Source organism: Salmo salar, chromosome 16, assembly GCF_965601325.2.
Source record: "Salmo salar chromosome 16, fSalSal1, whole genome shotgun sequence".
NCBI classification, from domain to species: domain Eukaryota; kingdom Metazoa; phylum Chordata; class Actinopteri; order Salmoniformes; family Salmonidae; genus Salmo; species Salmo salar.
In genome coordinates, this window is record NC_138306.1 from 18,858,933 (window position 1) to 18,882,641 (window position 23,709).

The 23,709-nt window shown below is 44.2% G+C and overlaps 1 protein-coding gene across 3 annotated transcripts in view; it reads left to right on the plus strand.

Annotated features, from left to right (window-relative positions):
* Positions 1-23,709, plus strand: part of LOC106573309 (inositol 1,4,5-trisphosphate-gated calcium channel ITPR2) — a 178,625-nt gene that overhangs the window by 97,765 nt on the left and 57,151 nt on the right. For all 3 annotated transcript variants that reach the window (XR_006759687.2, XM_045697031.2, XM_045697032.2), the window contains exons 38-48: positions 3,479-3,575; positions 4,718-4,905; positions 5,200-5,392; positions 7,516-7,778; positions 8,809-9,009; positions 14,714-14,824; positions 15,267-15,362; positions 15,436-15,555; positions 17,246-17,371; positions 18,552-18,744; positions 18,859-18,984. Coding sequence is in view for 2 of the 3 variants with exons in the window: in XM_045697031.2 (XP_045552987.1) it covers positions 3,479-3,575; positions 4,718-4,905; positions 5,200-5,392; positions 7,516-7,778; positions 8,809-9,009; positions 14,714-14,824; positions 15,267-15,362; positions 15,436-15,555; positions 17,246-17,371; positions 18,552-18,744; positions 18,859-18,984 (1,714 nt within the window). In the remaining variant the exon portion in view is untranslated. The remainder of the gene's footprint in view (positions 1-3,478; positions 3,576-4,717; positions 4,906-5,199; positions 5,393-7,515; positions 7,779-8,808; positions 9,010-14,713; positions 14,825-15,266; positions 15,363-15,435; positions 15,556-17,245; positions 17,372-18,551; positions 18,745-18,858; positions 18,985-23,709) is intronic.

Below are 23,709 nucleotides of genomic sequence, written 5' to 3' on the forward strand. Positions count from 1 at the left end.
CTGGTTTATACTTCAGTCACACACATGCTGTATTGCGCAATCAGAGAGAGGGGGTGGTTATTTCAGTGGCTCTCTCTAGGGAGGGCAAAGGTCGCGAGTGTTTGCCTTCCCTTGTCATTTCCAAGCCAGCAACCACTAGGCATTATGTAACACATTCTCCCACAGGAAACACAGGATCAGTAGCTAGTGTACCGTACCTTCAGCTCTGCTCCAGTTTCCTTCTTCCCCCTCTTCCTCTCTGTCGGTCTCTCTCTCTCGGTCGGCCCCTCTCTCTCTCTCTCGGTCGGTCTCTCTCTCTCTCGGTCGGCCTCTCTCGGTCGGTCTCTCTCTCGGTCGGTCTCTCTCTCTCTCTCGGCTCGCGCTCTCGGTCGGTCTCTCTCTCTCTCGGTCGGCCCTCTCTCTCGGTCGGTCTCTCTCTCTCTCGGTCGGTCTCTCTCTCTCTCGGTCGGTCTCTCGCTCTCGGTCGGTCTCTCTCTCGCTCTCGGTCTCTCGCTCTCGGTCGGTCTCTCTCTCTCGGTCGGCTCTCGTCTCTCGCTCTCGGTCGGTCTCTCGCTCTCGGTCGGTCTCTCTCGGTCGGTCGGTCTCTCTCTCGGTCGGTCGGTCTCTCTCGGTCGGTCGGCCCTCGGTCGGTCTCTCTCTCTCTCTCTCTCTCTCTCGGTCGGTCTCTCTCTCGGTCGGCTCTCTCTCGGTCGGTCGGTCTCTCTCTCTCGGTCGGTCGCTCTCGGTCGGTCTCTCTCGCCCGTCGGTCGGTCGTTCTCTCTCTCTCGGTCGTTCTCTCTCTCTCTCTCGGTCGGTCTCTCGCTCTCGGGTCGGTCTCTCTCTCTCGGTCGGTCTCTCGGTCGGTCGGTCTCTCGTGCTGTCGGTCGGTCTCTCTCTCGGTCGGTCGGTTGGGCTCTCGCTCTCGGTCGGTCTCTCTCTCTCTCTCTCTCTCTCGGTCGGTCTCTCTCTCGGTCGGTCGGTCTCTCTCGGTCGGTCGGTCTCTCTCGGTCGGTCGGTCGGTCTCTCTCGGTCGGTCTCTCTCTCTCGGTCGGTCGCTCTCGGTCGGTCTCTCTCTCTCGGTCGGTCTCTCTCTCGCTCTCGGTCGGTCTCTCTCTCGGTCGGTCTCTCTCGGTCGGTCGGTCTCTCTCTCGGTCGGTCGGTCGGTCTCTCTCTCGGTCGGTCGGTCTCTCTCGGTCGGTCTCTCTCTCTCTCTCTCTCGGTCGGTCTCTCTCTCGGTCGGTCTCTCTCTCGGTCGGTCTCTCTCTCGGTCGGTCGGTCTCTCTCGGTCGGCTCTCTCTCTCGGTCGGTCGCTCTCGGTCGGTCTCTCTCGCTCTCGGTCGGTCGGTCGTTCTCTCTCTCTCGGTCGTTCTCTCTCTCTCTCTCGGTCGGTCTCTCGCTCTCGGGTCGGTCTCTCTCTCTCGGTCGGTCTCTCGGTCGGTCGGTCTCTCGTGCTGTCGGTCGGTCTCTCTCTCGGTCGGTCGGTTGGGCTCTCGCTCTCGGTCGGTCTCTCTCTCTCTCTCTCTCTCTCTCGGTCGGTCTCTCTCTCGGTCGGTCGGTCTCTCTCGGTCGGTCGGTCTCCCTCGGTCGGTCGGTCTCTCTCGGTCGGTCGGTCTCTCTCGGTCGGTCTCTCTCTCTCGGTCGGTCGCTCTCGGTCGGTCTCTCTCGCTCTCGGTCGGTCGGTCGTTCTCTCTCTCTCGGTCGTTCTCTCGCTCTCGGGTCGGCTCTCTCTCTCGGTCGGTCTCTCGGTCGGTCGGTCTCTCGTGCTGTCGGTCGGTCTCTCTCTCGGTCGGTCGGTTGGGCTCTCGCTCTCGGTCGTTCTCTCGGGCGGTCTCTCTCTCGGGCGGTCTCTCTCTCGGTCGGGGTCTCTCTCTCGGTCGGTCTCTCTCTCGGTCGGTCTCTCGGTCTCGGTCGGTCGGTCGGTCGGTCTCTCTCGGTCGGTCTCTCTCTCGGTCGGTCTCTCTCTCGGTCGGGCTCTCGCTCTCGGTCGTTCTCTCGGTCTCTCGGTCGGTCGGTCTCGGTCGGTCGGGCTCTCGCTCTCGGTCGTTCTCTCGGGCGGTCTCTCTCAGTCGTTCTCTCGGGCGGTCTCTCTCGGTCTCTCTCTCGGTCGGGGTCTCTCTCTCTCGGTCAGAGTCTCTCTCTCTCGGTCAGGGTCTCTCTCTCTCGGTCGGGGTCTCTCTCTCTCGGTCGGGGTCTCTCTCTCTCGGTCGGGGTCTCTCTCTCTCGGTCGGGGTCTCTCTCTTTCTCGGTCGGGGTCTCTCTCTTTCTCGGTCGGGGTCTCTCTCTTTCTCGGTCGGTCTCTCTCTTTCTCGGTCGGTCTCTCTCTTTCTCGGTCGCTCTCTCTCTCTCGGTCGCTCTCTCTCTCTCGGTCGCTCTCTCTCTCTCGGTCGCTCTCTCTCTCTCGGTCGCTCTCTCTCTCTCGGTCGCTCTCTCTCTCTCTCGGTCGCTCTCTCTCTCTCTCGGTCGCTCTCTCGCTCTCTCTCTCGGTCGCTCTCTCTCTCGGTCGCTCTCTCGGTCGCTCTCTCTCTCGGTCGTTCTCTCTCTCGGCCAGTCTCTCGTTCTCTCTCTTGGTCGGTCTCTCTCTCTTGGTCGGTGTCTCTCTCTCTCGGTCGGTTGGTCTCTCTCTCTCGGTCGGTCTCTCTCTCTCTGTCGGTCTCTCTCTCTCGGTCGGTCTCTCTCGGTCGGGCTCTCGCTCTCTCTCTGTCTCCGTTGGTATCTCGCTCTCTCTCGGTCTCTCTTCGGTCTCTCTCTCGGTCTCTCTCTCTCGGTCTCTCTCTCTCGGTCTCTCTCGGTCTCTTGCTCTCTCGGTCTCTGTGGAAGGAGTCGCTTCTTCTCAGAATGTAATTTTAACAATTCCATCCATCCATGTTGCTAATGTAATGATCTCCCTCTTGACGTTGTCTTTATTATATGACCCCATCAACTGAGTATTGTCACCATATAGCCACAGTGTACTGGATATGTGTTGGATGTACCACAGAGTTGTGTAACGTGAAAAGTCCAACTACAGGTGACATCTCATCTCACCGGATGTAAAAGCCATAGAAATAGAATTACGAGAATGGCCAAGGCCCCTCGGACCACGCCAATTGGACTGCACCCTCATGGACACACTCAATATGGTCTATATGGTGTTATAATTCTATATCTTTTGCAAAGGTTTCAATTAATAAAAATGATAAGACTGAATATGTATGACTGTGTCCCAAATGGCACCCTATTTCCTTATGGGCCCTGGTAAACAGGTGTCATTTTGAGATGCAACCTTTGTCGTGATTGAAAAAGAATGCATGGAAAATGTGTTTTTCTTCGGTGTCTCCGAGTGTTGATGGGAAGCAAAAACAATGTTACCTGAGTGAACCCTGCCGTGTGGGGAATTTAGTTTTTCTCTGTTACACACAGATAGTGCGAGAGAAAGAGTATGTGTGTTTCTGTCTGGCGTACAACAGACACGTTCAGAGTCAGGTCTGGATTTCATCTTTTCATTTCTCTCCTCCCATAGGGAAACGTGTTAAGGAAGATTCTCCTCACTCGCTACTTTGGAAAGAAAAGGCTTCACTCCAAATCAGAGTTTGGGAGCGGGAATAGCTCAGCTGGAGGTACTGAACATAACCTCAACTATACCTTAAAGGGATACTTCGGGATTTTGCCAATGAGGCCCTTTTATCTACTACCCCATAGTCCGATGAACTCGTGGATACCATTTTTATGTCTCTGCATGCAGTTTGAAGGAAGTTGCTAACTAGAGCTTGCACAATTGCTAACTAATGTTAGCACAATGACTGGTATTCTATGGGTATCTGCTAGCAGGCTAGTAGATACCCATATACTTTGCTAACAGTAATTAGCATTGGCTCAAGAAACCACCTCTAACTTCCTTAGTAGATAAAGGGCATCATTGCCAAAATCCCGAAGTATCCCTTTAACAATAATCCCTGTTACTCAGAGGGAGCGAGCAGATAACATGATGTATTGGCTCAAACCACTGTTATTTATTCTTGATAGTTATAAGAGGATATAAGACATACACAAATCAAATCAGACCTGGGTTCAAATACTATTTGAATTCTTTCAATTACATTTAGCATTTGCTATAGTTTCATGGTTCTGGTCTGGAAGCACGCTTTCCACTGTAGTTTAGCTGAAGCCGAGCCAAAAAGGACTGTTACCAAATACGGTCACAAAGAGAAGTCCAATAAAAAAATTCCTTAAGACACTTTTGTAAAAAAAAATGTATACAAAAATGAGCCATCACTCACAGCCGACAGTATTAACATTTAATGTTCATCCAATGTCTGCCATGCTTCTGGATGATGTTGTCGCTGCTCTCGCTCCAGTGCGCGTTAAGTGCTAGTATGTAGACGTTATCGGCTCTGTAAGCACATGGCAGCGACCACCAAATGGCAAATGTGATCGATTACGTTGAAAACAATGGCCATCCATATTGGAAGCAGTCTCCAGTCTTTTTACACCTCAGTGTTGAGACTGCCTGGTGTGCCGGGGGTTGACACTTTTGCTACTATTCCATTGGTCTATTAAGCCAGACAAGCTCTATCGACTTGACTTTACTCAACGTTTTTTTGCAGTATCATGTACACATTTTAAATTGGCATTTAAGAAAAGGACAAGAACAATACAAATGAACAATAAAATAACAAATAGTATTTGAACCCAGGTCTGTTCCAAATCATGTCCTGCCATTTTCCCCAATCCAATCAGTCTAATATCTGTCCGTTTGCAGGTGGCTCTCTGGTGCAGGACTCTGACAAGTTGAGCAGCAGCATGGTAGATATCCAGTGTCTACTGGACAGTGAGGGAGCCTCAGAGCTGGTCATAGACCTTATCGTCAGCACCAAGAACGACTGCATGTTCGAGGAGAGCATCCTGCTAGGCAACGCCCTGCTCCAGGGGGGAAACACTCAGATACAGGTGGGTGGGGAGGAGGTGGGCTCACACAGATACGCAGGTGCCCGCACGCATGTATGTGCAGATACAGAGAACCAAAATCTATGGGTTAAAAAAACGTTAGTTGACATGGGCTAGTTGATCTGAACATTTCTGACAAGCTCTCTAAGGTATGCAAACTGATGATGCACTACCTAATTTCTGAAATTGCACTTTGTGCATTCTACTAGTACAACTTTCAAGAGTAAGTTGAAAGCCCCACGGTTTGGGAATTACTGTGATATCTGATGGGTCGATTACACTTCTCCCCCCTTTCAGAACTCATTCTACCACCAGCTGCACAAGCAGAAGAAGTCGGAGCACTTCTTCAAGGTGTTCTACGACCGCATGCGTCTGGCCCAGCAGGAGATCCGGGCCACTGTGTCCGTCAACATGTTCGAGGTCAGCACCTGCAGGAAGAGAGACGAGGACGTCGACGTCAGTTACAGTGGCATCCGTCTCAGGAAAACGCGTATGTTTTTTTTTTTTTGTCTCAATAGAAATAGAATGACTAGAACTTGCAATTCTCTTTTAAGTCGTTGTTACATGATGGGTGGGACGGCGGCCATATTGAGTGTCCCCATGAGTGTAATTTCAAATTGCTCTGTTCTGGCCTAGTGTTGCACGGCATACAAAAACATTTGTACTTTTTCGATACTAGAACACGAAAAACGGTATGGTAGTTGAATTTGTTACTTTCGGTACTTCTGTCAAATGTGTTAGGTTTTAAAGAGACATTGCGCACTTATATAAAACAAGAGATTGCTTCTTCTATGCAAATATTTTTGACTGCTACAATAAAATGTATCTATAGCCCATTAAATCAGCCAAAACCAGCTAAATAACTCAATGCATGCATCACTTGTATTGTGAATCGCCCTGGGCAGGGCAACATCTTGATTTACCCAGATTATCAATAGAGATTTACCATTCAAATAAATTAGCGTTATGTAGTTTGGTAAAAACAAAGTCAAATTGATTATATAGTTGATTCATTAATGTATATATGGCTGTCTCTGAAAAATGTAATGATATTGATCTCATAAGATTGTCTGGATAAAACACCATTCGGTGACATTGGCTAATACGGCTTTATTTTTTTGTTTTGGTATCATTTTTGTATCAAGTATCGTGATGGCATCTAGTATTGTGATACTAAACCTGGTGTCTATATCGAAGTAAAAACTTCTGGTGTCATGACAACACTCTGGCTGTACTAGTCGATTCCAATGGTGGTCCTCTCCTCCATACCCCATACTTGGTTCCATTAAGCATCTGTATTTATGTCTATGTTGTGATGTATACCTCAGTGTCTGGAATGTTTTGTCTGTATCTGCTGTTGGTGGAAAACTATTTTTCCCCACTTGGGGTCAGTAACATTTATTAGATTCCAATACTTGTTCTCTATTACCTGTTGTCCATTTAGTTCCTCAACTGCAGTCTTTCCCTTTCTTACTGGCCTTCCCCGTGTTTCATGGGAGAACAAGTCCAGGCATGTTGTCTGTGAAGCAGCAGATATTATAAAATGTCCAGTGCTCCACAGACTTATGGATCAGAGAGGTGTGGAAGGTTGAGAGTGAATTAAATAGCAAGGGACCAGGGAGGAGTGTGGGAGTATGAGAGGTGGAGTGGTGGAGAGGGAGCCAAGTTTCAAAGCTGCTGAGTCATATGGTCACGCCCTGAACATGACCCTAGAAGTCTCCATGGAGATGATGGGGCTTAGGCCACTGAGATCCGAAAAGGGCTCTCAACGCAGACATACAGATAATAGGCCTTGAGTGTAAATTTGAGTAGTATGTAATATTATTTAATACTGTAATATACAGTAAGAGTAATACTATGTAGTATATGCATTGTTCTTCAAAGGTTTACAACTCCAGCCAGACCTACATAGTAATAGTAAGGGACTCATTCAAAGGTCGCCTCCATTTCTCTCTTTGCTGACATTATCAGACTCCCAGTGCTCAGTTTATCCTTTTGGCAGGGTCATTTACCCATTTAATCAGCAGTGTGACTACAGTAAATGTAATATGTGTGATCTCCCCTGTAGTATCATTGACCCAGTAGTTTGGAGTGATTGCGGTTCTGTTGTTCCTGTTTCGCCCCCATGCCTGTGGTCACAAGTCAGGGGCCATGTGAGAGGTCACATCCACTAGTCTATCAAAGGGCCATTCTACCCAGATGGGTTGTTTTGACCAGAAAACCCAACTACACAGTTAACCCTTTGTCAGAGGGGGTCACGGTCATTTCAGAATTATTACAAAAAAGGGTGACTGAGATGGAAGCATTGACAAACACTCATGACATTCGATTGGCTCACAGTAAGCTCCAGGGTTTGGGTCAATTTTATTTCAATATAGCCATATCAGGTCAGGAAGTGTATTGCAATTCAAGTGATGACATAATCAAAAAAGTGATGCTAGGTTTTCAAATCCTTCATTTTAATTCCACTGCAAAATTGTCTGACTTGAAAGGAAATCAACCTTTAACCCTGGTCAGCAGAAATCCTCAACATTTCTGGAAAACCTGTGAATGTTTAGGAATGTTTCCAGAATTGTCATACCCTTCAGTGACCCACCCCGTCTCCTCCTCTAGCAAAAGACTCTTCCCTGCACATGGTAGACAACATGCGTGGCCAGTTGAAGGAGGCGTCCTCGGCCACCTCCAAGGCCTTTGTCTCCTTCCGGAAGGAGCGGGACACGGACCTGGAGGTCCTGGAGGGCCAGGCCGGTGAGGGGCCCGGGGGAGGGGCAGAGGAGAGGGAGGAGGAGGCCCAGATGAGCCGGGCCATCACCATCATGAAGCCTATCCTACGCTACCTGCAGCTGCTCTGTGAGAACCACAACAGGGACCTGCAGGTATTGAATTGGATAAACCTTATTGAGGATTTGTCACCAGCATAGGCACTGTATGGAGAGCTCATAGTTACTCTGACCACAAGCTGAGTTTACTGGTGTTTACCATGCTCACCCGATGAGTGAATCATAAGTGAATAATCTCAACAGGGATTAGCAGGTAGGCCCACTGCATTTGAGGAAACAGATTAGATTTTGAGCTGAGTTGAGCATGATCATTTTTCTCCTCATCTCCATTATGAGTCAGAATCTCCACAGAGATCTAACAGCAGCCCATCATAGCACCACCTCTATTTAGGAATCCAGCGTTTATGTAACCATCTGGGTGTTATATCCGGTGTAACAGGGTATTATTGTCAATATACACAGAGTATACAAAACATTTGGAACACCTGCTCTTGCCATGACATAGACTAACCAGGTGAATCCAGGTGAAAGCAATGATCCCTTATTGATGTCACTTGTTTAATCCACTTCAATCAGTGTAGATGAAGGTGAGGAGACGGGTTAAAGAAGGATTGTTAAGCCTCGTGACAATTGAGACCTGGTTTGTTTATGTGTGCCATTTTGAGGGTGAATGTGCAAGACAAAAGATTTAAGTGCCTTTGAACGGGGTATGGTAGTAGGTGCCAGGTGCACCGGTTTATGTCAAGAACTGCAACGCTGCTGGGTTTTTCCACACAACAGTTTCCCGTGTGTATCAAGAATGGTCCACCACCCAGACATCCAGCCAACTTGACAACAGTGGGAAGCATTGGAGTCAACATGGGCCAGCATCCCTGTAGAACGCTTTCGACACCATGTAGAGTCCATTCCCCGATGAATTGATGCTGTTCTGAGGGCAACTCAATATTAGGAAGGTGTTCTTAATGTTTTCTACACTCAGTGTATGTCTCACGCTTTTATTCTGAAATGTTGACACACCCTGCTTTAAACACAGATCAGATGTGCTCACACTCCGATAGGATGTCATGCAAGTGTCCTATTAATATGAACCATCTTTTTTCCCCTCTTGGTTCGTCCCTGAATCCAGAACTTCCTGCGGAACCAGAACAACAAGACCAACTACAACCTGGTGTGTGAGACGCTGCAGTTCCTGGACATCATGTGTGGCAGCACCACTGGAGGCCTGGGCCTCCTGGGCCTCTACATCAACGAGGGCAACGTGGACTTAGTCCGGCAGACCCTGGAGACCATCACAGAGTACTGCCAAGGACCCTGCCACGAGAACCAGGTAGGGGACCAAAAACTGTGCCAGTGTAGAGGTTATTTGGAATGACACTCTTGTGATGTGGTGTGCCTGCCTGAAACTTGTAAACCCAAGTTATATAATGTACCACAAGGATTTCCTCTTTGTCTAATGGTTAAGACATTGAACAGCAGTCCTGGGCCCCCAAAATATGCATGTGCAAGTTTTCATGCAACAATTAGCATTTATAAAAACTGAACTGAACTTGACTTGGGAATGTGCTTATCCTCCCGCAAACTTTAGACCATGCATAAGCACAGTTTCTACTGGTTGAATTATTGCATTGCATGAAGACAAAAGTAGCCTTGTGCAAATGTGGTAAATACAGTGCATTCGGGAAGTATTCAGACCCCTTCCCTTTTTCCACATTTGTTATGTTATAGCCTTATTCTAAAATGTATTAAATCAATCTACACACAATACACCATAATGACAAAACAAAAACATGTTTTTAGATTTTTTTGTGCATTTTTTCCCTTAAGTATTCAGATACTTTACTATGACACACGAAATTGAGCTCAGGTGCATCCTGTTTCCATTGGTCATCCTTGTGATGTTTCTACAACTTGATTGGAGTCCACCTGTCGTAAATTCAATTGATTGGACATGATTTGGAAAGGCACATATAAACTCAGTAAAAAAAGAAACGTCCTTTCACTGTCAACTGTGTTTATTTTCAGCAAACTTAACGTGTAGATATTTGTATGAACATAACAACATTCAACAACTGAGACATGAACTGAACAAGTTCCACAGACACGTGACTAACAGAAATTGAATAATGTGTCCCTGAACAAAGGCACCTGCAAGTTCCCTGACATTTCTGGGGGAAATGGCCCTAGCCCTCACCCTCCGATCCAACAGGTCCCAGACGTGCTCAATGGGATTGAGATCCGGGCTCTTCGCCGGCCATGGCAGAACACTGACATTCCTGTCTTGCAGGAAATCACGCACAGAACGAGCAGTATGGCTGGTGGCATTGTCATGCTGGAGGGTCATGTCAGGATGAGCCTGCAGGAAGGGTGCCACATGAGGAAGGAGGATGTCTTCCCTGTAACGCACAGCGTTGAGATTGCCTGCAATGACGACAAGCTCAGTCCGATGATGCTGTGACACCGCCCCAGACCATGACGGACCCTCCACCTCCAAATCGATCCCGCTCCAGAGTACAGGCCTTGGTGTATCGCTCATTCCTTCGACGATAAACGCAAATCCAACCATCACCGCTGGTGAGACAAAAGGTCCTACACATCAGCGAAGAGCACTTTTTGCCATGTCCTGTCTGGTCCAGCGATGGTGGGTTTGTGCCCGTAGGCGACGTTGTTGCCGGTGATGTCTGGTGAGGACCTGCCTTACAACAGGCCTACAAGCCCTCAGTCCAGCCTCTCGCGGACACTCTGAGCACTGATGGAGGGATTGAGCATTCCTGGTGTAACTCGAGCAGTTGTTGTTGCCATCCTGTACCTGTCCTGCAGGTGTAATGTTCAGATGTACCGATCCTGTGCAGGTGTTGTTACACGTGGTCTGCCACTGCGAGGATGATCAGCTGTCCATCCTGTCTCCCTGTAGCGCTGTCTTATGCGTCTCACAGTACAGTCATTGCAAGTTATTGCCCTTGCCACATCTGCAGTCCTCATGCATCCTTGCAGCATGCCTAAGGCACGTTCACACAGATGAGCAGGGACCCTGGGCATCTTTCTTTTGGTGTTTTTCAGAGTCTGTAGAAAGGCCTCTCTAGTGTCCTAAGTTTTTATAACTGTGATCTTAATTGCCTACCGTCTGTAAACTGTTAGTGTCTTAACCTCAAGCGTCCCACCTACTCAACAGCCAGTGGAATCCCGTGGCGCGATATTCAAATACCTTAGAAATGCTATTACTTCAATTTCTCAAACATATGACTATTTTACAGCATTTTAAAGACAAGACTCTCGTTAATCTAACCACACTGTCTGATTTCAAAAAGGCTTTACAACGAAAGCAAAACATTAGATTATGTCAGCAGAGTACCCAGCCAGAAATAATCAGACACCCATTTTTCAAGCTAGCATATAATGTCACAAAAACCAAAACCACAGCTAAATGCAGCACTAACCTTTGATGATCTTCATCAGATGACACTCCTAGGACATTATGTTATACAATACATGCATGTTTTGTTCAATCAAGTTCATATTTATATCAAAAACCAGCTTTTTACATTAGCATGTGACTAGCATTCCCACCGAACACTTCCGGTGAATTTACTAAATTACTCATGATAAACGTTCACAAAAAAACATAACAATTATTTTAAGAATTATAGATACAGAACTCCTTTATGCAATCGCTATGTCCCATTTTAAAATAGCTTTTCGGTGAAAGCACATTTTGCAATATTCTGAGTAGATAGCCAGGCCATCACAGGCTAGCTATTTTGACACCCACCAAGTTTGGTACTCGCCAAACTCAGATTTACTATAAGAAAAATTGGATTACCTTTGCTGTTCTTCGTCAGAATGCACTCCCAGGACTTCTACTTCAATAACAAATGTTGGTTTGGTTCCAAATAATCATAGTTATATCCAAATAGCGGCGTTTTGTTCGTGCGTTCAAGACACTATCCGAAGGGTAAAGAAGGGTGACGCGCCCGGCGCGTTTCGTGACAAAAAAATTCAAAATATTCCATTACCGTACTTCGAAGTATGTCAAACGCTGTTTAAAATCAATTTTTATGCGATTTTTCTCGTAAAAAAGCAATAATATTCAGACCGGGAAACCCTGTTTTCGTTCAAAGACTGAAAATGTAAACATGGAGTCGTCTCGTGCACGCCAGTCTCATTGTTCTCAGATCGACCACTTACCAAATGCGCTACTGTTTTTCAGCCAGAGACTTGAGAGTCATCATTCAACGTTCTGGCGCCTTCTGAGAGCCTATGGGAGCCGTAGAAAATGTCACATTACAGCAGAGATCTTTTGTTTTGGATAGAGATGATCAAGAAATGGTCAGAGAGGGCGCTTCCTGTTTGGAATCTTCTCAGGTTTTGGCCTGCCATATGAGTTCTGTTATACTCACAGACACCATTCAAACAGTTTTAGAAACTTTAGGGTGTTTTCTATCCAAAACAAACAATTATATGCATATTGTAGTTACTGGGCAGGAGCAGTAACCAGATTAAATTGGGTACGTGTTTTTTATCCGGCCGTGCAAATACTGCCCCCTATCCCCAACAGGTTAACGACCGTTCCACAGGTGCATGTTCATTAATTGTTTATGGTTCATTGAACAATCATGGGAAACAGTGTTTAAACCCTTTACAATGAAGATTTGTGAAGTTATTTGGATTTTTACGTATTGTCTTTGAAAGACAGGGTCCTGAAAAAGGGACATTTCTGTTTTTGCTGAGTTTATAAGGTCCTAAAAAAAAAAAACCTAGCCATGAGGTCGAAGGAATTGGCCGTAGAGGTCCGAGACATGATTGTGTCGGCACAGATCTGGGGAAGCGTACAAAAACATTTCTGCAGCATTGAAGGTCCCCAAGAACACAGTGGCCTCCATCATTCTTAAATGGAAGAAGTTTGGAACCACCAAGACTCTTCCAAGAGCTGGCCGCCCAGCCAAACTGAGCAATCGGGGGAGAAAGACCTTGTTCAGGGAGGTGACCAAGAACCCAATGGTCACTTTGACCGAGCTCCAGAGTTCCTCTGTGGAGATGGGAGAACTTTCCAGAAGGACAGCCATCTCTGCAGCACTCTACCAATCAGGCCTTTATGGTAGAGTGGCCAGATGGAAGCCTCTCCTCAGTAAAAGGCACATGACAGGAGTTTGCCAAAAGGCACCTTTTTTTTGGAATCACAGTTTTGAGATAAATATACTTTAAAGTCAGAGAGGACTATTGCAAGAAACTACATATGATCCTTTTTCAGTTAATATTCATTATTGCAGTTATTTGGAGAGTTTGAAATTGGGAACTGTCATGACGTTGCCCTCTGGGTTTTCTATGCACCATCCCCCGACCTCTATACTTCTGACACAAGGCTGTGTGAAGGCGGTCGTAAATTCCAAAGGGAATGTCCTGCCACAGTAAAGAGACAGAGTGTTTTCATGGAGAGAACAAAGGATTCTTCCACCTCACAGAATTGGAGAACCGAAAGACATTTATGTTCTGGAGAAGGTATTAAAGATCTGTGAAGAATCCAGCTACGAACTGGTCCGCTTGGTACAATTTTATGAAACCCATGAGAGACAATATTGTCATAATAATGTTTATATAATAGCCTCAGCTATTATACATGGTTGTATCAAATGTACTAATAAGGATAAAGCTATTTGGAATATGTTGAGATGCTATGTACTGATGTTAATGTGAGAGAATTGTATTTCTGTTCAAAAGCTTAACTAAGTCATCGGCACGCCCCCAGGGACACAGACAGGACAAGGCGTCATGTGACAGGCTTTTCTATGTTCAATATAAAACCCCCACCCAGAATGTCTTTCTTCAGACCAGCTTACCTCAGAAGAGAGAGCCAAGGTTTGACCATACATTCCTCTACTGAAGTTTAACCATACCACGTGGTTAAACTTTTAGACTATCGATACCGACAGAATAATAACAAGTCTTTGATATTAATTAATAGTCTGCAGCTAGAAATTTGGTATCCTTGAACGCGAAGACCGACGAAACATCCATTCTATAACGACATGAACGAATGTCACTTTGAAAGATCCATTCTAACTGAGAGAGAGAGAGAATGCGGACAAAAACTCTCCATCAGGACAAAACCTCTCCAACAAGGATCCCGACGACACACTGAGCATAAATATATATTGATTGCAATTGTTTCCGAATGAGTGAGCGTTCATGTGAAAAGGATTAGCATATCAATTGTTAATATTATTGAACTCTGTTGTGCCTCATCAGCTGCCCTTTATGACCCATTGTTTAACAAGCCGCCATGCCGGTTTAGCCCACTAGGGCACATTACTCTACCATTTCTTTGTGACGATAACTACTGTTTATATTCTTTCTGTGAATTACTTAGTTTAGTGAATAAATGATTTTAAGACAATTGATGTATGGATGACTTAGTGAAGACTGGGTTCGTGCAGATAACAACAATTTACGACGTTTGGAATGAGACTGGACGAGGTAAAGAATACACCATTTAAACCAGAAGATAATCGGTCAGATACTATAATATAATATATATTGTTATAATATAGCAAAGTTATATTAGGAAAATTATGACTTTAGGGTTAGGGTTAACCCGTAATAATAATAACAGGGAGTTATTTGATAAACATGTCTTCAGTTTAATGGTGCCCCAAAGACACGACAGAACCTTGCTTCGTTCAAGTCCATTTCCGGTCAAAGAGCCGACATGGAAATGTATAAATGTAAAATATTTGGAACGTTCTAAACACAACTCTTTCCCCTTTATAAAATTGCACGAAATCTAACTGTTTAGCTCAAATGATGCCACAAAATACAAAATGTCCGCTGACGTACAAAGATTGTCCCGATATTCAAGAATCCCTAAGGTTATTGTCGAGTTATTGTACCTGGGGTTTTGTCATTTAAACAATCTCTTTAAATCAATGATGGTTGTTCTCATTTAAAGTTAACCACTCACTCACTCACTCACTCACTCACTCACTCACTCACTCACTCACTCACTCACTCACTCACTAACTAACCTATTGCTGTCCCAGTCCTGTATAGCCAAGCACGAGTCCAACGGCATCGACATCATCATAGCTCTAATAGTCAACCCCGTCAACCCATTAGGGAAGCATCGACTGGACCTGGTACTGGAACTCAAGGTTAGCATGCCTCTATATCAGACCCCTTCTCATGTTCAGTGGAAGTCAATGGCTGGATAAGCAGCAGAGAAGTAGCCCATTATACCTACATGAATATTGTATAGGTATACCATCCAGCCCTATACACACATTCATACTTGACGCACAAAGTTATCACAATCAATGACAATCATTTGAGAGTACATTTGTTGTTAATAGTCCCAATTGTCCTGTGTAGTTATGGCCTTACAATGTGATATCCGCTGAGATGTTAGTGAGGGAGGAATGCACAATTTCTTTCTTCCTTTCTTTCAGAAATGTCTTTCCTCAGTGTAATCTCAGCTATCCATCAGTTCATTCATTACTTTAGAACTGATTTGAAGTCTGTTTCCTCCCGGTAACGTAGATGATTGTGTAGTGGGTTAGGATGTGATCGTATTGTGACGTGCTCTTTGTGTGCTAGAGCAACGCCTCCAAGCTGCTGCTGGCAATCATGGAGAGTCGCCATGACAGCGAGAATGCCGAGAAGATCCTTTACAAGATGAGACCCATGGAGCTGGTGAGTGGCTCTCTACACACACACACACACACACACACACACACACACACCGTACTGACAATGTGTGTTCCAGGTGGATGTGATGAAGGAGGCATATGCCCAGGGGCTGGAAAGTGAGGCTGAGGAGAACGCTATAGGAGACCAGATCAAACCTAAAGACGTAGGACACAACATCTACATCCTGGCCCACCAGGTAACACCATGACGTGTGTGTGTGTGTTTTTTAACATGCATAATTGAGTGTGTGGGAGAGATTTTGTGCACCATGTATATTCGTGCTTTAAAAAGGGCCCAATAAGTACATCAGTGTCACACTCTTACTGTCCCGCCAGGTAAGTCTACTTATTCTTGTCTGTAGTTGTGGTTATATAGTCTAGTTCTATGTCATTTCAGTAGGTGATCATGGATGTGACTTTCAATGGAATAGATGGTTCAGTTCCTGTGTTGAGTCATAGTGAAAACCCACACAGAGACGTGTGTCTGTAGAAAGGGCAGACAAGGTCAAGCGCGTTTTTCACTTCTGTCTTTTACTCACAATCGAACCAAGTGTCAGACAGACAGACCGAGGGTATTTCTGCCCCACCAACTGACTGGTTTCATCATGACCACCGAGGTCTCCTGGGCTGGCTATTTGTACTTCTGAAATAACACGTACACACATGAGCGCGTACAGAAGTTCACACACACCTCACCTCATTGTATAGCCCCACATATGCAAATGAACATACCATAGATACCACACTCCTGCCTCGAGCATTTCTTTATACACACAACCCAAGAATGTCTTTGTTCCTGTTTATCAGTAAAAGCCACCACACTTCTGAACATCTGCTGTGTCTGACATAGTCAGCTGAGAATCACCCGCATCACAGCTGACAACTGTATCATTTGTCTCCCTCACTGATGTCTATATCACCACAGAAGGAGCAGTAGACAGGCAGCCTAATCCATCATTGGATAGAGTGGATAAGTAGTACAGTGTCAACAACAGAGACTTGGAATTGAGCAGATTGGGGAATGATGTCTCCACTTGGTGATTTAATGCAGAATGCCTCACTGAATGGCATTGATCTCTCACTGGTCTGTTTCACTGTAAGGACTGTATCCCTTTACATCTCATGTTTCTCCTTGACAATTAGACCATCTGTGTTACTCTCCCACATTGGCACGCATGGACGTGCGTACGCACACACACACACACACATATCCTCTCAATATACGCTGAGTATACAAAACATTAAGAACACCTGCTCTTTCCATGACATAGATTGACCAGGTGAAGCTATGATCCCTTATTGATGTCACTTGTTAAATCCACTTCAATCATTGTAGATGAAGAGGGGAGACATGCTAAAGAAGGATTTTTAAGCCTTGAGACAATTGAGTCATCAATTTTATATGCGTACCATCCAGAGGGTGAATGGGCAAGACAAAAGATTTGTGTCTTTGATTGGGGTATGGTAGTAGGTGCCAGGCGCACCAGTTTGTGTCAAGAACTGCAAAGCTGCTGGCTTTTTTACACTCAACAGTTTCTCGTGTGTGTCAAGAATGGTCCACCACCCAAAGGACATCCAGCCAACTTGACACAACTGTGAGAAGCATTGGAATCATCCCTGCGGAACGCTTTCGAGACCTTGAAGAGAGTCCATGCCCTGATGAATTGAGGCTGTTTTGAGGGGGGAAAGGGATGGGGGGGGGGGTAACGCCGCTCAATATTAGGAAGGTGTTCTTAATATTTGGTATACTCTGTGCATGTTTTACATTGCTAGACATTTGTTACGAAGTTACAAACAAATCAGATGATCAAATGGATGGGGTAACTCAGAGCTGTAATACATAGTGAAAGTACTGTGTTGACTGAGTGGCTGTACTGTGTGTTCCAGCTGGCCAGACACAGTAAGTTCCTGCAGCAGAGCTTGAGGCCGCCAGCGACGGGGCTATTGCTGAGCCATAAAATAGAGGGAGAAGACGCCCTCAGTTACTATGCCAACCACACCGCTCAGATAGAGGTAGGCCTCATCCAGACAGTGTTCATCGCATCCCAATTGTCCCAACCCAGCAGGGAATACTGGTTGAAATTACATCATAATGACTTTCTTTCAACCAGTTTTTGCCCTCTGGAAAGCTACAGGCCTCTTTTGCCCTTTTTAAAAATATATATTTGTTAATGCTATAAAAGGCTATTAGATAAAATATATATATAGATATAAAAATCTGGATACCGCTCAACCCTACTTTCAGGGGTATATCTAATAGCATGTTCTAGCAACAAATCGGACAAACAGCAGACTTTGACCACAATCACTCAATCATAGACAGACCACTAGTTATCTGCTGGCATCATCTCAATGAATGCTTGTTACCGTTGCATAATAACCCCTTTGGATTCATTGTTGATTAAGCCACGCAAGAGTCAACAAAATATGATACTCTTGGGTGTATGTCCGATTTGTTGCTAGAACATGCTATTAGATAAACAGCAGACTTGGACCACAATCACTTAATCAAAGATAGACCACTAGTTATCTGCTGGCATCATCTCAATGAATGCTTGTTACCATTGCATAATAACCCCTTTGGATTCATTGTTGATTAAGTGTATATGTGTATATACACACCAGAGTATCATATTTTGTTGACTCTTACGTGGCTTAATCAACAATGAATCCAAAGGGGTTATTATGCAATGGTAACAAGCATTCATTGAGATGATGCCAGCAGATAACTAGTGGTCTGTCTTTGATTGAGTGATTGTGGTCAAAGTCTGCTGTTTGTCCAATTTGTTGCTAAAACATGCTATTAGATATACCCTTGAAAGTAGGATTGAGCGGTGTCCAGATTTTCATACCTTCATACACTTCCTCATCATAACGAGGCATACGGTATAACCAGCAGTCGTTTTTGTTTGTTTTTATGCACAAAACAAATGTAGGCTAGCTAGTCACATAGCTAGCAAGTTAGCAAACCAAATGCATACAGTAACTGGAGCCTTGAGCTGGAGATGATGTATTTAGCACATCTTAGATAGTTAACTTACACCAATGCTTATAACTGTATCACGCAAGCACCCCAAATTATACCGTCGGCATAATACCTTGATATACGGTATACCGCCCAAGCCTACCTGAAAGTACAGCTAATTTTTGTTCTTAGTCTTAGAGTTATCATCATATCATGTTGTTTCTTCAGATTGTGCGTCACGACCGCACAATGGAGCAAATAGTGTTCCCAGTGCCCAACATCTGTGAGTACCTGACAGAGGAGTCCAAAACGCGAGTGTTCACCACCACCGAGAGGGACGACCAAGGCAGCAAGGTCAATGACTTCTTCACGCAGTTCGACGACCTCTACAACGAGATGCGCTGGCAGAAGAAGATACGCAGTAAGAGACTGAGATTTACACTGACAAAACATTCTGGAATCTCTTTCTAAGGTGACATTTCCAGGCTTATTGTGATACACGGGTATTAATCAGATGTCCCCTGTGTCTGTTCAGATAACCTTGCTCTGTTCTGGTTCTCTCGGCACATCTCTCTGTGGGGAAGCATCTCTTTCTACCTGGCAGTGCTGGTCAACGTGGCCGTGGCTCTCTTCTACCCCTTCGGTGACGGCGAAGATGAAGGTGAGATTTTCTACTGGCGTACAGCAGGGTCTTATTCATTAGGGAACATGGTTACCAGTGTTTCCCCTATATTCATTTAGCAGCGACATACAGTTGAAGTTGGAAGTTCACATACACTTAGGTTGGAGTCATTAAAACTCGTTTTTCAACCACTCCACAAATGTCTTGTTAACAAGCTATAGTTTTGGCAAGTCGGTTAGGACATCTACTCTGTGCATGACACAAGTAATTTTTCCAACAATTGTTTACAGATTATTTCAATTATAATTCACTGTATCACAATTCCAGTGGGTCAGAAGTTTACATACACTAAGTTGACTGTGCCTTTAAACAGTTTTGAAAATTCCAGAAAATGATGTAATGGCTTCAGAAGCTTCTGATAGGCTAATTGACGTCAACTGGAGGTGTACCTGTGGATGTATTTCAAGGCCTACCTTCAAACTCAGTGGCTCTTTGCTTGACATCGTGGGAAAATCAAAAGAAATCCGCCAAGACATCAGAAAAACAATTGTAGACCTCCACAAGTCTGGTTCATCCTTGAGAGCAATTTCCAAACGCCTGAAGGTACCACGTTCATCTGTACAAACAATAGTACGCAAGTATAAACACCATGGGACCACGCAGTCGTTTTACCGCTCAGGAAGGAGACAAGTTCTATCTCCTAGAAATGAACGTACTTTGGTGCGAAATGTGCAAATCAATCCCAGAACAACAGCAAAGGACCTTGTGAAGATGTAAAATAAAAAAATAAGATATATAAGATATAAAACGAGTCCTATATCGACATAACCTGAAAGGCCACTCCGCAAGGAAGAAGCCACTGCTCCAAAACTGGGGTTTGCAACTGCACATCGGGACAAAGATCGTACTTTTTGGAGAAATGTCCTTTGGTCTGATAATACAAAAATAGAACGGTTTGGCCATAATGACCATCGTTAAGTTTATAGGAAAAAGGGGAAGACTTGCAAGCCGAAGAACACCATCCCAACTGTGAAGCACGGGGGTGGCAGCATCATGTTGTGGGGGTGCTTTGCTGCAGGAGGGACTGGTGCACATCACAAAATAGATGGCATCATGAGGTAGGAAATTGATGTGGATATTTTGAAGCAACATCTCAAGACATCAGTCAGGAAGTTAAAGCTTGGTCGCAAATGGGTCGTTCCAAAGTTATGGCAAAAGGCTTAAGGACAACAACGTCAAGGTATTGGAGTGGCCATCACAAAGCCCTGACCTCAATCCTATAGAAAAATTGTGGGCAGAACAACTTGCACTTCACAAAATAGACATTGACACCAAGCATACTTTCAAAGATGTGGCAAAAGGCTTAACCCCTGTGCGGCCTCCGTCCGGACATCCAGCGAAAAATCATTCTCTCCATTAGCATAACAAAATGTAATATTTTTTTTTTTTTTCATTTTTTTTTCAAATTATAGCGTTTTATAGTTACACCTCTCCTGAATCGAACCACGTTGTCAGATTTCAAAAAGGCTTTACAGCAAAAGCAAAACATTAGATTATGTTAGAGGAGTATATCGTAAAAGTAGCCACATAGCCATTTTCCGACCAACCACATGCATCATAAATAACCAAAAAACAGCTAAATGCAGCACTAACCTTAGACAATCTTCATCAGATGACACACCTAGGACATCATGTTACACAATACATGCATTATTTTGTTCGATAAAGTTCATATTTATATATAAAAACAGTATTTTATATCGGTGCGTAACGTTGACTAACTATTTTCCCTCAAATGCATCCGATGAAACAGAGCTACAATTTACTAAATTACTATTCGAAAACATTTTTTAAATGTAATATTGTCATTCTAAGATTTATAGATGAATATCTCTTGAAAGCACCTGTAATGCCAGATTTAAAAATAACTTTACTGGGTAATCACACTTTGCGATAAAAGGGGATGCGATACTCAGAACAATAGGCTAGCAATAGCAATAGGCTAGCCATCTTGGAACAATCGCATATCACATCTAGTCTTGTATACTATTGTCAATAATCCCTTACCTTTGGTTGTCTTCATCAGAAAGCACTTCCAGGAATCCCAGGTCCACAACAAATGTATTTTCGTTCGAAAAAAATACTCCTTTATGTTCCAAGAGCTTGTTCTTGTTAGCGCGTCTGAAGGCTGCTCCAAAACTTCCGTCGGCCACGGGACAGCCATTTCGAGAAAATGCATTTTTTTCCCATTTAGGTTTGTTCAAACATGTCAAACGTTGTATAACATAAATCTTCAGGGCGTTTTTCAACAAGAGAGCCAATAAGATTCGAGGGGGACGATTGCATTGTGTTTCAAAACGTTTCGAAAGGGGAGGGTAACCAGGGGCGCCGGCGTCATAATGGTGATGGCCCTCTCCGTGTGACCACGTTCCACAGCGTCTCATTCATTCAGTTTTAACAGTAGAAGGCTCAAACCAATTTGTGAAGACTGGGGACATCTAGTGGAAGCAATAGGAAGTGCTCAATGAACCATAGCTCACGGTGTGATTAATAGGCAACGTGATGAAGTTGAGTTCGCAATTCAGAATTCCACTTCCTGTTTCCATCTGTCTCGGGGTTTTGACTGCCATATGAGTTCTGTTATACTCACAGACACCATTCAAACATTTTTAGAAACTTTAGGGTGTTTTCTATCCACAAGTATTAATTATATGCATATCCTAGCTTCTGAGTTTGAGTAGGAGGCCGTTTAAAATGGGCGCAAATTTTTTTCAAAAATCGCTTTAGCGCCCCCTATCCTAGGGGAACGCCAGGAGTTAAGGACAACAACGTCAAGGTATTGGAGTGGTCGTCAGAAAGCCCTCACCTCAATCCTATAGAACAATTGTGGGCAGAACTGAAAAAGCGTGTGCGAGCAAGGAGGCCTACAAACCTGACTCAGTTACACCAGCTCTGTCAGGAGGAATGGGCCAAAATACACCCAACTTATTGTGGAGAGCTTGTGGAAGGCTACCCAAAACATTTGACCCAAGTTAAACAATTTATAGGCAATGCTACCAAATACTAATTGAGTGTATGTAAACTTCTGACCCACTGGGAATGTGATGAAATAAATAAAAGCTGAAATAAATAATTCTCTCCTATTATTCTGACATTTCACATTTTTAACCCTTTCACACGTACCATCACACGGGGTGTGATCGTTCTACAGTGGTCCCTGAAGCGTACGATCACACCCCGTGTGATTAGAACACTCATTTAGAATGCTTATTTAGAACGGCCAGTTTCGAATGACACAACAATCAGCATTTGAGCTGGACACACTTTTTTCAGAAACTATTTACACAAACACAGTCCTTACAAAGTTATATCCAGAATGTGAGCAGTTTATTTTTGGATGCAATGTTCAGATATTCACAGAAGTGTATATATAGCACAACACAATCATCCTAACTGGAAAAATGTAGGCTACATTTGTCCTAGCGCTAACTGAGGAAAGATTGACCCAACACAAGCAGTCATATTTTGTAACTCTCGGCTGACATAAACTACAATATGAATTAGCTAATAGAAATTACTATGTATAATTAATCACATCACGGGTGAGCTCACTATTGATCGAAATAATTAGGTAAAACACTTTCTAGAAATCGAAAGTAATCCGTCGATTAGTTTCAGCGCGCAGCCATGCATTTTTTCCTCACAGAAACCGAAGATAATAAGAGAAGACAAGATTAGTTTGGTCTGTTTATAGTATGCATGTTGAAGGGGTGTGTCATCTACCGTAGTTCACATCCCACCATTCATTTCCAGAAGTCCTCAAAAAATGAGTGAACTCTTACTCACCTCATTTTGTTATAACATTTTTGGTCAAACAGACGATTACGTGAAACCCAGAATGCATTGTTAGCCCATTGTATGTCAACAAACATGGCTCCATACACATAGCTGGAATTAGCTTAGCTCATCATAATCAGTACAACCTTAAAAACATTATTTTACACACATACTATGCACCCATTACAATTATGCAAAAATCGGAACGCATGATTTATCACCGGTAATTGAAAAACGTGAATAAAATAGTAAATATATCAATAATACCACACAAAACATTTTCTGATAGTGATTTATTGATACAAATGGCGCGTGCAGGCAGTCAATCACGGTAACCTCTCACTCCCACTCTGAGACATTCAGTGTTGTTGTTTATGTAACAATCACATTCTGGAATGGAGAGAACGTTCTAACATCACGTGCATAAAAAAACTTGCGCTGGGACAACCGTTAGAGATATTTGGAACTCACGCATGAAAGGGCTAAAATGAAGTGGTGATCCTAACTGACCTAAAACAGGGAATTATTACTTGGATTAAATGTCAGGAACTGTGGAAAAACTGAGTTTAAATGTATTTGGTTAAGGTGTATGTAAACTTCCGACTTCAACTGTGTGTGTGTGTGTGTGTGTGTGTGTGTGTGTGTGTGTGTGTGTGTGTGTGTGTGTGTGTGTGTGTGTGTGTGTGTGTGTGTGTGTGTGTGTGTGTGTGTGTGTGTGTGTGTGTGTGTGTGTGTGTGTGTGTGTGTGTATTTTATATATATATATATATGTGTGTGTGTGTGTATATTTTATATATATATACTGGTCAAAAATATAAAGGGAACACTTAAACAACACATCCTAGATCTGAATTAAATAAATAATCTTATTAAATACTTTTTTCTTTACATAGTTGAATGTGCTGACAACAAAATCACACAAAAATA